We start from the raw sequence: 16953 nt of genomic DNA, 5'->3' as shown, positions 1-16953 counted from the left end.
CACGATCAGCAGTGAAGTTCAAGCAAGGATCGTGTGTGTGTGTGTGTGTGTGTGCACCAGAAGGACACGACTTCCTTTTCTTCGCAATTAAAGGAGCAGGACCAAACTTTCCCAGTCACGCCCCACGGGCGGCGCTTCTCACATAGGCCCCGCCCCCGCCCCGTTTCCTCCGCACGTTAGTGTTCAGCTGAGATCAGACTCCAGTGGATCGGATCGGAGTGGAGATCCGCAGCTGCCATTCACCGCACGAGACACACGGTTCGGATAACACATCAGATTCAACCAGACACCGTTTATGGTTTTAACTGAAGAGTTCACTATGTCTCGCGCCGACGAGGTCCACCGCATCACGGAGAATGCCTATAAGGTAAAGTGCATTCAACAAACTAACGCAAGAAGTTATTATCGATCGCAGGTGTTGAGCTTTCCATTAGCATAATGCGATAAAAGTGACACGCGCAAGTGAAATCGTGTTCGGGGCGTTGCGTGAAATCGCTATTATAGTGGGTTTCGTGTTTATGTTTACAATTATGAACGAACTCGACGGGAGAACAAGTTTGTTGTTGATGTTGGTCATAGCAAGTGGGATTTAAATCTCTCGCTCTCTCTCTCTCTCTCTCTCTCTCTCTCTCTCTCTCTCTCTCTCTCGCTCTCTCTCTCTCTCGCTCTCTCTCTCTCTCGCTCTCTCTCTCTCTCTCTCTCTGTCTCTCTCTGTCTCTCTGTCTCTCTCTGTCTCTCTCAAAATCACACATCTATCTATCTATCTATCTATCTATCTATCTATCTATCTATCTATCTATCTATCTATCTATCTATCTATCTATCTATCTATCTATCTATCTATCTATCTATCTATCTATCTATCTATCTATAGTCTTCTATAGGTTGCAGTGTTTATGGTATGTGCCCTGTAGGGCATTTCAGTATACTGTTTGGGAGGGCGAGACTCATGTGTTGCAACAGGTTTGGTCAATGCATTGCAGCTCAATCTCACTGTAGTCTCTGTAGATTTTCCCTGTGCAGTTTTTGTTCTGTCACTTTAAAAAAAAAGTTTATACTCGCCACGGCAGAAGGATTACAGCTCTCATCAGATACTTAAGCCTGTTAAATAGGCCACCTGAAGTCCAACACCTAAAAGGAGGACAAAGAAACTATTCTGGTTTATCAAGGACATGCGGATACGTCCTCTATCTCTCTCTATATTGGTTTTTGAGCACAGCAAGACTATGAGGACTGGCGTGCGGCGTGGTTCACATTACATTTTAATCATTTTGACTGATATTTACGTTGTAGTTTTCCTTGCCGGTTTATATTTGTTAAACCTGAAGTGGGTTAGACCTCATGGGAAGCTTTAAATTAGACCGCGAGGCTGTCTGTTGGTTTTCTGACGGTTTAACGCACACAAATGGAGTGTATTGTTGATAAGTGTTCTCTGAACGCTTGTGTGTGAGGTTGGAAAGATAAGAGGCAAACATCAGCTGTGGTGGTGATGGGATGTCAATGGAGCAGAAGTGTCATCATGACTCAATGCCAGGGTGTGACTTTAACAGGGCGGAGGTGTGCGCGCAATTGTGTTCATGCTCCGTTATTACTTAACTGTGCACACAGAACACTCCCTACCTGCAGGTCATGGCAATGATCCCGCGGGGGTTGCCATGGGTTTTAAACAAGCCTTACCTGTGAGTCATAGCCCTCAATCAGTCAGACTCCCGACACCGGGGCCCAGTCATACAGATGGTGCCAGGCTGAGCCGGATCGCTCGGCTACATTATCCCATCAGCCTCCAGACGCAGACAAGCTGCGAGTACCAACTGACGACACCCTGACCAGCTGGAGGGTCACATCCGTGGCGTTCGCTCACCTGGGTGTATGGGGTCAAGAAGACACTTCGCTGCAGTCTAAGTGAAGAACAATACTGTACACAGGCATGCAAATGTAGATGCAAATTCATGGAGAAGCTTGTAGTTTCGGTGCACATGTCGAATATGTTACAGCGTGACAATGCAGATGTTTTGGCAATTCTTTGCAAAATGTATAAATGGAATGTGCTCAAAAAGCACTTGGTTAAACTGCACGTTTGCAAACAGCTGCCATTTTGTTGAATTGAGTAACACTGAGAGGCGTCTCGCTGCAGCCTGCGTTGGACATCTAACCCCACCCCATTCAAGCGTGATGCCAGAAACCACGCCCATTCCCAACACATAATGACTCCCTGCCCCGATCTGCCCAGTTATGGGCGTGGCTTCTAACATCATATTTGGCGGTGTGTTTCAAACAGAATATATTGCCCTTCGAAGGGCACTTCAGAAAGGGGACACCACACAAAACGTCGCTACAACTAAAATGAAAATCATATTTTTTATTGCTTCTTTCGCCAAGTGAATTTTAAACGAAAGCATTAAGAGACAAGTTTCCTGTAGCGTAGTGGTTGGTGCATGGCACTAGCAATGGCAAGGTTATGGGTTTGATCCCAGGGATTTGCACATACTTAAAAAAAAATGTAAATGATAATGCAATGTAAGTCGCTTTGGATAAAAGCGTCTCCCAAATACGTTAATGTAAATGTAAGATTCTCTCCAGAGTTTACACATAAGGAGCTTTACTCTATGAAGGGTGTAGGACATTTGGAATGTAATGCAGGTTGGATGTAGGCGGGTTGGATCTCACGTGGGTTGAGGCGGAGCCCTAACTTTCTAGGACTCCCCCCACAATGGAAAAAATGCTCGAGCTGCCTTTTATCCATCGTGCTCTTAAATTGTTTCATAAATAAGTCATGGATGTTTGATGTATTTGTGCTATACTGTTTTATGAATATTATAATTGTTATTTATCTTATCACACCCATTTTTTAGCTTGTTTTATACACAGTACACAAGGTTGTTTTGAGTGTGTGCTTTGTTATTGTTTGACTTATTTCAGGATGTTGTGCCAAACTATTAATAAACTAAGTGATGACGCAAGCAAACCTATCTAAGAAAAATACTTCAATTGGGTACGTCAAGTTTATTTTTCTCACCCCATTGCTTTTGGGTTGCCTTGATTCTAGTTGGTCAAAAAAAGTTAGATCATGTGGAGATTTGTGTGACATTCCCCCAAAAAAAAGAACATGGGTAACAAGAAGAATAAGCTAACATCTCGCGTCCCTTGTGGCTTTGATAAGAAAGCATACTTAGTTTCACTGTAAATCGTGTTCTGACACATTTCAGAACGGAAACATGTGTCTCATTGAGCTCCTGTAGCTTGAAGAATTTGTGTAGATCTGTAAAACAGACCCAGTTTCAGGCCCGGAAGTCAGATGAAGAAAATGATGGTTGATTGGAAACTGGAAGCGGTTGTTGGGCGAGGCGTATGATGGGGCAGTACATGTCTTGTCACGTCTCCAGGTGAGACAATGTGCGGGGAGCGTCTCAAACACTTCTCCCAAATAGTCAACATGGTTAGCGTGTTCACACAATCCGTGTGGAAACCCATAGGTGTGTCCAGGTGTTTTTTTCTCTCTGTGTGATACCGGAGAAAGCAAATTACAAGCGAAGGCTTCTGTTACAGTATGAGATGCATTTTACTTTCCCATAATCTGTTTGATGAAAGGGTTATCATACCCGACAGGTGTGACATTTCGTTTATTCAGAGACCTATTTCATTACCGAGAGCCAACTTAAAAAAAAAATATTCGCAGCGAGAGAACTTGTTCGTGTGGGCAATCTGGACAGGTGGTTTCTTAGCAACAACATGACTATTAAACATTTCTGTCTTGTCACTTCGGTGAGACGCACAGATTGAAGAGAGATACAGACATTGAGGACACGTACAGTGATATTCATTCCTTTTACACAGAAGCTCTTGTTATGGAGCTACATGTGCTGGGAGGTTTTCATTTTAGGTGTTCATTTTGTGTGAGAAGCTTTAGAAATATAGTTTACCCAAACGTAATGTCTGTCAGTGTAAATACTTACCCTCGTGTCTTTTCAAACCTGTATGACTCAATGCCACACAAAAGGAAATGTCGTGGAATGTAACTCAATCTCGAGTTCCACCGAACAGCATACAGTATGTAGGACAGGAGCTTGAGGACGAAATTACGTTTCGGGCGAACTGTTTCTATAATGTTTTTTTCTATTGCAAACAAATCCTCTTCTGCGACACTATAATGCAGTATGCAGGCAACTTTATACCTATAAGTTGTCTAGTTATGGTCTTTCTTTTTCAAAGTTGGTTGTGCTAATGTAAACCACGGCAGCTGTTCATTTTTACCGTGACAACTTTTAAGTAATGTGATATACTAACATCTTTTATTACTCTGGAATACTTCATTCTGATTGGTCAGTTGCAAAGTTCCAAGGTAAAACCGATAGCGCAGACTCATCCGGAAACTGCGAGTCATCTCAAGCGATGCACATTCATACTTGAAATATTCAGCTGTTAAAATATGAGATTAAATCTCTTACAAATAATTGCATGTTTGTCTTGTTTGAGCATCATATCTGGGCTTAAAGGGATAGTTCACCCATTAATAAAAATGATGTCGTCATTTACTTTTGTCATTTCAAGCCTGTATGACTTTCTCTCTTCTGCAGAACTCAAAAGGAGATATTTTGAAGAACCGAACAATGGCGATGCTCATTCACTTCTATTCTATGGACACAAAACCAATGCAAGTCAATGGGTGCCAGTTAACAACATTCTTCAAAATAATCTTCTTTTGTGTTCTGCGGAAAGAAATAGTCATACATGCTTGAAATGACAAGAGACTGAGAAAATGATGGCATTTTTATTTATGGGTGAACTGTCACTTTAAAGCCGACATGGTATACCACTCATGGAAGGTTTGCATTTGTTAAAATATGAGTTTGTAAATGTCAGATCAATACTTTGTGTCCAATAATTTACAAGTAGCTTTGATAAGCAACCTTATGGAGATTTAGCTGGTCGTGATCGCGAAATAAAGACCTTTAGGGTGAAAGAAGATCCTGATCAACAAGGAATCAACCCCTGCGACGACTCGCAATATATTTAAGCGTAAAACAACTTTCCTTGCTCGCCTCAACACAAACCTTGCTTTTGTTGCCACGTCACATCTCCCTAAGCCCAGAGAGACTGCATTTATCATAGATTTGCCGACAGTCATTTGAAAGGGAATTGGTTTTATAAGAGAGAGAGAGAGATTCACTCCGCACACCCACACGCCTCTTGGTCTGGGGGCGGTTGGCTGTGAGCTGTTGCCACATCTCATTGTCTGAGCTCTCTCTATCTCTCTCTCTTCAAAGAGCTCTCTCTCTTTATCTCTCTCTAATGCACAGAGCTCTTTAAGTAATGTTCCAGAGTGCTCATAAAATATGCACCTTTTGTAAACATTAGCAGCAACACGCATCAGATTTATTATATAATGAATCAACACATTAAACCTGACAAGGTTATCTGAGGGGAAAGACTCATGCCGATGGAACGTGGGATAGTTGGGCTATACGTATCCATTAATTGAAGATGTAAGGCCTTCAGATATTTAAAACCTCTTGATAAACGAACGCCTTTTATTGTGTCAGACCCGTGTTATAAATTGCAAAATTAGCAAAATAACCGGTTACTTTATACTTATCTTTAATGTGGGTTGAAGTCAAATGACGTCTAACTGACCTTTCTCGTGATAAATCATTGATCTTACGGTACTAGCAGGTTTTTGCAACTTTACTTTAAATGATAAACTAATAAGTAGTCATTTGTTAGTTGTAGAAATCCCACTATAATTGAGGGAAGCAATTTGTGTAAAATTGATATAAATAATGAATCCACATAATAAGTACTGAAAGCGTCTTTAACTGGATCTGGGACACCATAAAACTATAAAATCTGTATCTAAAAGGCATTCGAACAGTCGTGAGAGAACCTAAAGCATCTAAAGACTGTTTTAAAGTGACCTTAATAAAAACAAAATGAAGAAAGTTGACGTTTGATGGTTTATGTACAAAGCAACTGCTGTAGCTAACGATTAATTAAGTTATCGAGTATTCTACCAATTATTCCATCGATTCATCGATTATTTGGATGACGAGTACTTTTTCTTTATTAAAGAGCAATACTAAATATACAAGCGAAAACAAGACAGGTCTCTTAAATTGAACAACTAATTTGTTTCCTTTTTAGAAACATGTACATATTTATTGCTGACATTACATTAATATCCGTGACAACTAAACCCATTTAGTACATTTCATTGCCGTATCACATACCAAATGCATATAAATAAGAATAATAATAATATTATAATAATATAATAATTTCAAAGATAAACAACTAACTTCAGCTAATGCATGATGGATTTAGTTTACCTAAATTAGTTTACATTTTTCAAAGTTGAGTTTTTTTAATTTTTTACTATTAAATAGTAATATATTTGTCCACATAAAACTACTGTAGTTAACCGAACTTTTATTTTGGCAAGTCTTCGGAAAACGCTTATTTTTTTAGTGCGTGTTAGCTTCACTCAGTAAAATGTTCGTGAAATAAACTCCCAGAGCAACTCTGGAATTCATTCATTCACTCAGACTTGCAGAACAGCCAGATGGCATGTTTAAATGACAGGATTCGGTGTCCACATCTAGTTATATGAACTCAATGCAGCCGTTAAACAAGTTTAACTCGCAAAATAGACTAAAACTAAGTTAAATAGCGGTGCGCCATAAACTCAAACAGAATCAAGCACAACAACAAACGCACTTTCACACAAACAAGTGACTCTGTTTATTGCACCTGCCAAACTGTATCGCATGCGTGCTACACTGGTAAATACAGCCCTGTTAGGCACGCATGTGTTTAAGCAGGACGTAATACGTACTGTGATGCGCATTAGTCAGACAGGATAATCTTTGCCAGTGTTCTGTCAATTTATGCTACCAATCGAATTTTGCTACCCTCGTGTTGAGATTGGGTCGGGGAGGGGTAATTGAGGTGTAAGGTTTGGGGGAGGGGTTAGTCCGGCTTTGTATGGAGGTAGTAAAATTTGACAGGGCAGCATAAATTGGCAGAACACCGGCTGAAGTACTAAAAGTTGAGTTTAAAGATAAGGAACGTACCGAGCACAATGTTCTCTCACCATTCTAACGTGCCCGCACACACAATGTCTGTCGCAGTCTCGCGATTGTCAGAGAAGAAATGAAAACCAGTAGATTTTTCTGTAATTCTTCTGCATCGTCTTCTGTGTTTACATTATATGTCCAGGGTTTAGCGGGCTGTGCATCAGTCATTGTTTTTGTATTCGAATTATTTGAGGAATCGTTGCAGCCCTAAAAGCAAACCTTGGGACACTGTTCTTCAATGATCAGAATTAGTGTCTTGTAAAAAGGAGATATAAAGGTTGGTTGTGGAAAGAATAGATGAAAGTGGGAGAGAATAGTGAGGGAGGGAGTGGGTTAGAGAAAGAGAGAGGTTTCTGATCCTTGTGGAAATGGTCTGTAATTGCTGTGCAGAGATGTGGGCCTGTAATTATTTGGGGAGGAGGAGCGGGCGGTAGGTCACGGAGTCGGCCGAAATCCACCTCCTCTTCTTCTGAATTTAAGACTAATTTACAAGAGGTTTGATACAGTCTTGCATGCATAACATCATTTGAGCACATGGCCTTCAAATTAGTATTTTCCTATAGGAGCACTTTTTCTTTATGTCGGGGTCGCGGAGGTCACCCCTGCTGCGACAAAACGGGGGAAAATTGTATGGCGCCTCTCTGAAGGAGTCAACTTTAACCTCTGTAACTTGAGGGAAGCTCTCTTGTGAGCGACCTGCTCTTATTCTGCCTCTGATAAAAAGCTGAGGTTGTCTCAATTGATCTCCTTTGCGGTATATTAGAGGCTGAGCTTGATGCCCTGCGACGATTGTGTGCATCTAGGAGGGAGTAGGTTAACAAACCTGGTCTGGGTGATGTATTGATATTACAATCTTATCAATACTGTATGTATCTACCTTGAAATGGCTTAAATTAGAGGAACAGTTTCTAAAATATATGCCTCTTTACTTTACTAAATATATGCCTCCTTTACTTAATATAACAACTAATAAGTGAAAGTACTACGTAATACGTTTCTTGTTAAATATGTAAAAAAAGAAAATGCATGTATTGCATTCCAGGATTTCAAAAGCACACTATTTATTAGCTTTTTTGAGGTGCAGATTCAAATTTCTGTTGTTTTACACTAAAAATGTTTTATTCTCCTAAATCATGTCCGTCCTTTAGATGTTTCTAATGTATTAGAAATAAAAAGGATTGTGAAGGGAGAGGGGTTGAGAAGTACCTTGTCATATTTCATCGCTGTCATCCTGAAACCTCGTAAGTGCAAATGAGCTGTTTTTCATGAAATAGAAAAAACACTGTCTGTACTTTTTCAATGATTTTATACGGTGTTGTCACCATCACATTTTAATACATTTATCGTTTAAATATTTGCTAAACCCAGTTACAAATATGAGTAATAATAAGGATTTATGGTCAGAAATTGAAATCTCAATATATGGAGATATGAGGTTTCGAAAAGGACAGCAGTTATTTGTGACGTCAGCTGTATTCATCAAAGAAGTCAGTTCAGAGGAGCCGTTGTTATCGTGATGAATGATTACAAACATTTGGTTTTAATTGGAATGAAGAGATGACTCGCACATGCGCATTAAGATTTCATGCAGAGTTTAAAACGCAGCTATAGTATAGTAACAATGTGCGCATACATTAAAACTTGCATCTACTTTGCTGCACTGCGTTCTGAATGGAGTAGTCTAATGATCAGAGGGACACGGAGTCCGTTCCTAATGAAGTTCTCAAAAATAAATCAATCTACATGTAACCTGCAGAGGAAAGAGACACTCTCCGATGTTTCCATGGAAACCCTGCGTGAGCAGCAGCGATATGAAGTGTTGTCACAGGGTCAGGGGGTTATGTGTTGAATGTGCTGTCTAACAGGATCACTCGTGCTTCTTACCCAATTGCTTTGCAGCGAATACAAAACCAACACGATGGCTGAATCTGAAATGGCAAACTCAATGAGTAGGTACTTCATTTCAATAAGTACATACTTAACGAGCGCTAAATGGGTGGTACTGTTTTCCCTGAATGGGTGTAGTACGAATGCCATCGGCTGTTGTACATCATGCGTGATCATGTGACGTAATTCTTCTTCTTTTACTTTTTAATGGCGGGTGGCAACATACGTTTGAGGTGCATATCCGCCACCTTCTGTTCTGGAGTGTGGGCCAGAGATCAGCCATGTGATGTAATGAAAGCGCAACAACTGAAGCTGTATTTTCTTATATCTGCGACTAAGCAACTTATAACATTGTGGAGGGAAAATATACATATAAAACACGAATGTAAATAAACTGGTGAAATTAAGCTCAATACTAATGCTTTGTATTTCAATTCTACGAATTAAACCTATGCACAATATGAAACACGTTCTATTTACGAACAAATCAAGGTCAACGCTGATGTTACATTTGCTTTACAATTATTAACAACATGTTAATGTTTACATGAAAGTCGGCTGAGACTGTTTTGTGGGCTTTGCGTTCGATACTGTCCCGTGGGCTCATGGTATATAGAAGCATCTCTAGTATCTGTCTCCGAGTTCATCAGGATCTGGGCGTAACCAGTTCGCCATCCGTGAATTTCCTACACTTTTATGAATACTGACGATTCGGACATACTACTCTGTTTAAAAATACACATTAGGTGAGTAGGCGTATTTGGACGCAACATTAGTATACGCACGTCCAAATCTTGCGTGAAATGGTCCACCACCAGGGTATTTTCAGCCTACTGTTTTGTGAATACTGACGATTTCCCATATTATTCGTTCGCCTACTGCTTTTTGTCTACTATTTACTAAGGAAGTATGCCATTTCAGATTCAGCCAATCTGTTCTGCCCTGATACCTCTGCTACTGATCAGGGTGAACTCACACCTGGCTTTATTTAATTGGACTAATCGAGTCTAGATGCACTGTTATCCCAGCCAATGGCGTGACAGCTCTATTTATCGTAGTCTGCCAGAACAAGCATCCTTTCTTTCTTGTTATATAATGTTACTTCTTATTATATAATGTTACATTCACTCTATTGGTCATACATTGTTTGTTCTTTGCATATTGTGCTGTGATCACATCTATTTTAAATCGATTGGCTGGATTCTACAAACGTGAAAATGCATTTGTGTACAGATAATTGCTGTATATATTGGTAAAACAATAAGCAATGCATCAAACGTTGATTTGACATTTTAATATGTTTTCGAATCTCAGCGGATTGTGATTGAATTACATTACTACAGGAACTCCCCCCAACCACACATTCATCAAAGTGTTAGTGTATGCATTTTAAAGCGGAGGTAACACACACAGATTCTGCCAATCTCATATTAATCTTGAGTACCGATAGATGGTACTACATACTTTACAGTCTTTAGTTTGATCAAATTTATAAAAGACAGATGCAGCTGTACGATTATTTCCGAAAACAGGCAACCCTTGAAGGCGTGCAGAGGGATGGAACTAAAGCCGACCACATAATGCATCATCCTATTATCCCTGCATAACTGTGCACAAATATTTCGAAAGTTTAAAATGTACAAGTTTATCATGAAATGTGCAAATCGTCACTTGGATTTGGTGGCTGAAAATTACTAAATTGGCAACACAGGAGGGGAGTCACACAGCGCAAAAGATGCGCAGAGTCGTTTTCCTTGAGTTCTCTGCGGTTATGATTGGTTGAATGGTAAGGTTGAATCTTATTGGCTAAACAGGATGACAACTGAAGTGGGAGGGACAGCGCTGCCAAGAGAGTCTCAAAATACACAAACACAAATCCAAGGGGGATCACATGTGCGTGACGATTTGCACATTCACATCACATGATAAACTTGTACATTTAAAAATTGCCAAATATTTGTGCACAATTGTACGTCTGTGAATTGTGTTTAGAGTTTGTAATTTTTTTATGAGGAATGTATTAAATTATTTGTGCAAAATATAAACATGACCTGTGTGATTTTGGTGATATACTATATTGTCTTGACTTGTGTGTGTATATATGCGTGTTTCTTCCGTATTCTCTCATTGTAAAGCACAGTAAAGCTTTCCCTGCTGCGTCTGGATCAAACTATCGGTGGGGATTTTTGCAGATTAACGATAGTTATTGTTATCGGTGCCGATTAATCCGCAAAAATATGAATCTGTCGACCTCTAGAAACTCTTGTCTTTTGTCATCATTGCTGTTGCAATTATTTATAAGAGCTACTCATGGCCAAAGCTACAGTGGTTTTCACCACGTTTATGAGTGCTTAGGCAGAACATGCTAAAATTACTGTAATGCACTGCCTCTTGTGCATTATTACATTATAAAAGCACAGACCAACAGATTTTTGTGTTACTCAGTATTGATGTTCTCCAAATGATTTTAATTCGCTTTATTTCGATTCATTTTGCACTGACAATTAGGTATCTTTGTTGAGCATTCAATGTTATGCATCACAAAGGGCTCTTGCCATCTCGCATGTCTAAATACATTGTTGGATTAACGTTTGAGATAGGGGTGTGCAACATATATTGAGTGCGACAATATCGTGAATCTTGTTTTAACGTTGTGCGAAGTCATAATATTGAATATGTCAAGCGATTTTAAGCTCCACTAAAAACAGCCCTGTGCGCACATTCTTTAGTCAAGCACTACGCATGCACATTTACAGCGCAGTTGGCATTTTAACCGGCTGCGCAGTCTCTGTTTGCTCTCAAATGGTGCGGCAGGTGCGAGGTGCGTCATTTGCGTCATTGTAGATCGACATGAAAATCCCAGAAAATATCTAGATATATTTTTTGCCAATATCGCACTCTCCTCGTCAGAGACTTTCGGTCAGCATCCAGTTCTGTTGTACGGTCAGTCCAGTGGTGTTTCTCATGAGGTGCATTCTGAACATTTCTACAAATCGTAAGAGGATCTCTATGAGCATGCTTCAGCTACTTGCTCTGTGTTTCCAAAAACAAGGTTAAACAGGGTTCGAGCACATGATAAGTGAAAGAACGCATGGATTTTCTCTGGTTGTTTTTTAACCATTGAAAAGTGATTTAGTTAGTGCTTTGCGTGTGCTGTGGTTTGGACCTTTCTTCACTCATTAAATAGGTCGATGTACAATATTTAACTCTGTCAAATTGATCTTCATTGGCTGCAATCTGGCCTCAAAATGCGCTTCACTGAGGGGTCACAACCTTAAAATGGGTCACAGAGTCAGAGAATAAACGTGGAATAAAAGTGCTAAATGGAGTGAATTGCAATTAACCGTATAAACCTATTCATTTTTCATCAACTTTTGTAGAGGAAAGATTAAACGATTCTATCATATTTTGTTGTTGGGGTAAAAGACTTTGTCTAGTCAGATTCTGTATTCAGTCATACAGTGAGAAACAATATTTATCTACACAATACTTGCTCAAGTGTTCATTTCATGTATATTGCTGGTAAATATTGTTGAGCAGTTCTTCATATATTTTTGATGTTTTTCTATCATTGGATCTTTGCATTCTTGCACACGGTCCAAATTAGCTGGTTCACATTTTTCATCATTTAAACCGAACGAAAAAGATATCAACACAGAGACAAGATTTTCTGGAGATTGGATTGTGTATCTAAAGTAAGCCAGTTGCCTGGCCAGAAGGAGATAGAGATGATCTCTTTGATGCGATTAGGACGGGGTCTTGCGTTAGACATTATACTGATACAGTCGCCGAACTGAAAAACATTCCTCACGGATAACACACAACATGTGCTCCGTCTGCAGAAAGCCTGTGTGCATCAGATTAACACTGACAGCGTGATGTTTTCAGAGGAAAGGCCTGCTGTTGTTGGCTTCTGAACATTTGTAGTGTCAATCATTTATTATGGACCTCATTGCTGGGAAACTCTATTTTTGATGTTGGGAGAAACACACTTATAGTAAAGTGCATTTTAATTACAGTGCTTGTGAAACAATCCGCTGTATTTATATCACTCAAACACTTCCAGCTCTAACCTAAAGTCAGCTCGATCTGCTATTGTACTTTTTATTAAGGCAGACCTCGACTAGAGATCGTCGACTAGAAGTCGTTTATTTAGGCCTTTAGTCTGCTATTTGCACGTTTAGGATATGAATTTGAATATTTCAATATACATGGGGAATGGGTAACGGTCTGTCGTGGTGAAGTAAGAGTTGAGCTACAAGGCGAAGCTCTCGATTTACCGGTCAATCTACGTTCCTACTCTCACCTATGGTCATGAGCTTTGGGTCATGACCGAAAGGACAAGATCCCGGATACAGCCTGCCGAAATGAGCTTCCTCCCCAGGGTGGCCCCTTAGAGATAGGGTGAGAAGCTCAGTCACCCGGGAGGAGCTCGGAGTAGCGCCGCTGCTCCTCCACATCGAGAGGGGTCAGCTGAGGTGGGTCTGTTCCGGATGCCTACTGGACATTCCGGGCCCGTCCGACCGGGAGGAGACCCCGGGGAAGACCTAGGACACGCTGGAGGGACTATGTCTCCCGGCTGGCCTGGGAACGCCTCAGTGTCCCCCCGGAAGAGCTAGAGGAAGTGTCTAGGGTGAGGGATGTCTGGGCATCTCTGCTTAGACTGCTGCCCCTGCGACTCGGCCCCGGATTAGCAGAAGAAAATGAATGAATGAATGAATGAATGAATGAATGAATGAATGAATGAATGGGGAATGGGGACATTAGATGATGGTTTAAGCTTCATGTATGAAAATATGTTTAACTTGTATGTAACATTGCTAACATTGTTTTAAATTTCAGAGCTGTACAAAAGCATTATAATGAGCCAAATTTAAATATAAATTAAGCAATCCGATGTGACACCGCCAAAACGGCGAACTAAAATAGTAGTGCAAAAAATTAAAAGGTCTACAGACACTTAGCGAAACCTTTTTTTCTCTGCATCAGACTGCAAAATATTCTGATTTTACTGGTTTGAAGAGTATTGTCTAACTTTAAATACAGTCTTTTTTAGAGTCTTTTTTTCTGTTTTGCCTACGTATGGTGTTAATGCTTTAGAAACAAGGTTCCTTTTGCAGGATTTAATTTGTTTAAACTGCTCATATTTCCATAATCGGCAACATGAATATAAATCGTCATGATTGCATCATGTTGCTCTGGGAAACATGTGAGATCATAATGCAGATCTCGCACATGGTTTGTCTGCTGGAGAAAGGCTTTTTTTTTACTTTGGTTATTGTCGACTGCACTGAAACAATTGTGAAAAAATGCTATCTGTGAAGTAGACATTTTATAAGTTACGGTGCTTTTCCTTCTTTTTAGAAATGAATTTCAGGTCCTGGCACATTTCAAATTCAGTATGCGCTTGCTCGGTTTCCTGACAACTGCGAAGCAGCATTTCATTTCTGCTGAACCAAAGCTTAAATACATAAAGCATTCCTTTTCTTTCCAGAAATGCAAATCTAGTTTACCTTTCTGCCTGCCAACAATGCAGTTTTTCTGAGGCTGGCTGCAGTATGCACAGTAATATTGATTTCAATTGACAATATCTGACATTAACATGCCTTTTTTAATAGCAGCCTACTTGCAAATATGTAGGTATGGCAGGCATGGTATAAACTAAATAGTTGACTACATGTTGTTCAATTATTGAAAACTGATGCAAACCCAAAGTGTAATGGTGCATTTCCACCTCAGGGTGTGCATTCATTTTCAATAAATCAATGGTCAATTGTCAGTTATATCATACATAACATATATACTGTGTAAAGTCATGCACAGAATAGCAGTTTATCTGAAGCTCTTGGTCTAATGCCCAGCTCACAGAAAAATAATGATTTGGCTGATGATTAGAACAAAATAATTCATAAATCCAATAATGTCTCGCAGTCTGTTCCTGGCCTTATTTCCTCTTAGATGCTTTTAACAGCGACCATTCTTTATATTGCTGCTAACACCAGTCGTCTTTATTTCCATGCTGTCAGTGGTAATGCCAGGCATTAAAATCAGCTCCGGGTGCACAGCGGCATCGTAAATGATGGGGGACACGGTGCAGTGGTTAGATTAGCAGGTAATCAGAACATTGTCTGTTTGAGTTCTGCACCTTATAGGGGCTCCCCTAAACCCATAGAAAACAAAAATATATGGGAATATACAAAACATAATGCAATGTATTAAATAATCATACATTTTCATACATTGTATATTATTGATTTGCAAAAACAGAAAATTTTCAAATATTGTGTTATAATAATGTAATAAAGCCACAATATGGAATCATTTTATGAAATATCCAAAAATCACTTGCACAGTGTGATATATTTCATGCAGTTGTGTACTAACATTATCCCAAATGTTCCCAAGAATGTACAAATCCAGAGAAATTCCCGGTCCGTCTCTTGTCTCTCTTGTATTTGTCGCATATCAGTGACTTAATATCCGCTGCTCCGCAATACACTCAGCTTCGGCTTGTAGAAACTACGGCAACACACAAATGCAGAAGTCATTATACAGCATCCGGGACGCAGCATCTGTTGTTCTGTTATTATGGATCACGATTACTCTTTGGCGAGTAAAGGAAACTCAAAAAAGCCAATCGACGACTGTATGACTCTTATAAACTCGCAAAACTGTGTAGCATTACGCTACCAAATCTTTTGTAAAAGTCCAATATCATTCGCGGGCTAATGTAGCATTACATTTCACGTTTATTGCCAGCCAATTCATTACAATGACATCAAATAAAATTCATTCATTACCTCATCCGTTAACATGGTGGGCGATCTCCATTGCCCTGGATGGTAAAAACGACATGTCCCATAATTCCACTTTCCTACATAACATCATTTAACCTCGCCTTTTGTTGCCATCTAGCGGTCCAAATTTATTATTATTATAAGTGCCTATATTGTGTTCAATAAATTTCAGCAATTCTTGACGTATTATTCAATATATTGTAATATACAATGTATTATTCCTCAATGTTTTTCAACAGAGTTGTGGTGGTTTGCAAGGGAATTGCGAGGAGTTGTGGCAGTTAATTTAGAGAAAAATATACTTTCTATGCATAAGAGTCAGTACTGGACGGGTTAGTGAAGGATTTGAGGTTTGCGATGACCTTTAAGCTCCGGAGCAAGTCACTTAACCTCTAGTTGCTCCTGTGGTGAATAATCAGCAGATGCATATTCCCATCAGCCTCGAGTCCTCCTGGAAAATCCCAGAATATGTGAACACGATGTGATGTGCGTGATTTTGGTACAAAAGAGACACATTTCTTTCACAGAAAATGTGTAACGACCAATAGCAGCTCTTTATTTGCCATGCCAATAAAATAATGTCCAGGGTTGTCCACTGGGGGTTTCCCTGTTATTACATTGTAATGGCATGCTCGCTCATCTCATAAATGTTTGTTTCAGCATGACTCCGAGGCAGTGAAAGATTCAATTAATGAATAAATCCATTAACGCACCCCTAGATGAAGTTTTGCGAAGCTTAGCAGTAAACAATCAACCCTTTCACAGCAGATCAAAGTTCAGAACTCAAAACTGTTAAAGCATGTCTGTTTGAATGCATTTTGAGTGCTAGTCAGGACATGATTGGTCCCACCCATCTTCCCACACATAATTCAGTCTTTCATGTTTGAAGCACATTGTTGGGAAACATATGTCAGTTTGTTTCCATGCTTTTAGTTTTTTTTCTTTCATATTGCACTCCAGATTTTGTTGCAGTTGCTACAGTTACTCATAAACACCCTTTTGCAACGTTTTAATTCCGATTCACACATTAACCAAACGTATCCTCCCTTTTCTGTCACAGGTTTTGTCATCGTTTTCATGCCTTGTCACTGAAGTGATGTTGTTGCACGCATCCCCTTTACCGATAGTCAGGAATAACCAAGCTCTTAGACAAAGCGTATGTTGGCCTCATATTCCAATTAGCTCTCTCAAATAGGCTG

General features: G+C 39.7%; 1 protein-coding gene across 6 annotated transcripts in view; it reads left to right on the top strand.

Annotated features, from left to right (window-relative positions):
• Positions 1-116: 116 nt before the first annotated feature.
• baiap2a (BAR/IMD domain containing adaptor protein 2a) overlaps positions 117-16953 on the top strand; it is a 69490-nt gene continuing 52653 nt past the window's right edge. For 3 of the 6 annotated variants that reach the window (XM_079457572.1, XM_079457570.1, XM_079457571.1), the window contains exon 1: positions 118-367. In XM_079457572.1, the coding sequence (XP_079313698.1) occupies positions 296-367 (72 nt within the window). In that variant the 5' untranslated portion in view covers positions 118-295. Of the gene's footprint in view, positions 368-16953 lie in introns of all 6 variants that reach the window. The other 3 variants (XM_079457574.1, XM_079457575.1, XM_079457573.1) reach the window with 2 other exon arrangements.

Source organism: Barbatula barbatula, assembly GCF_947034865.1.
Source record: "Barbatula barbatula genome assembly, chromosome: 5".
Classification (NCBI taxonomy): domain Eukaryota; kingdom Metazoa; phylum Chordata; class Actinopteri; order Cypriniformes; family Nemacheilidae; genus Barbatula; species Barbatula barbatula.
The sequence above is the reverse complement of the archived record's forward strand: the minus strand, read 5'-3'. Positions and strand labels throughout refer to the sequence as shown.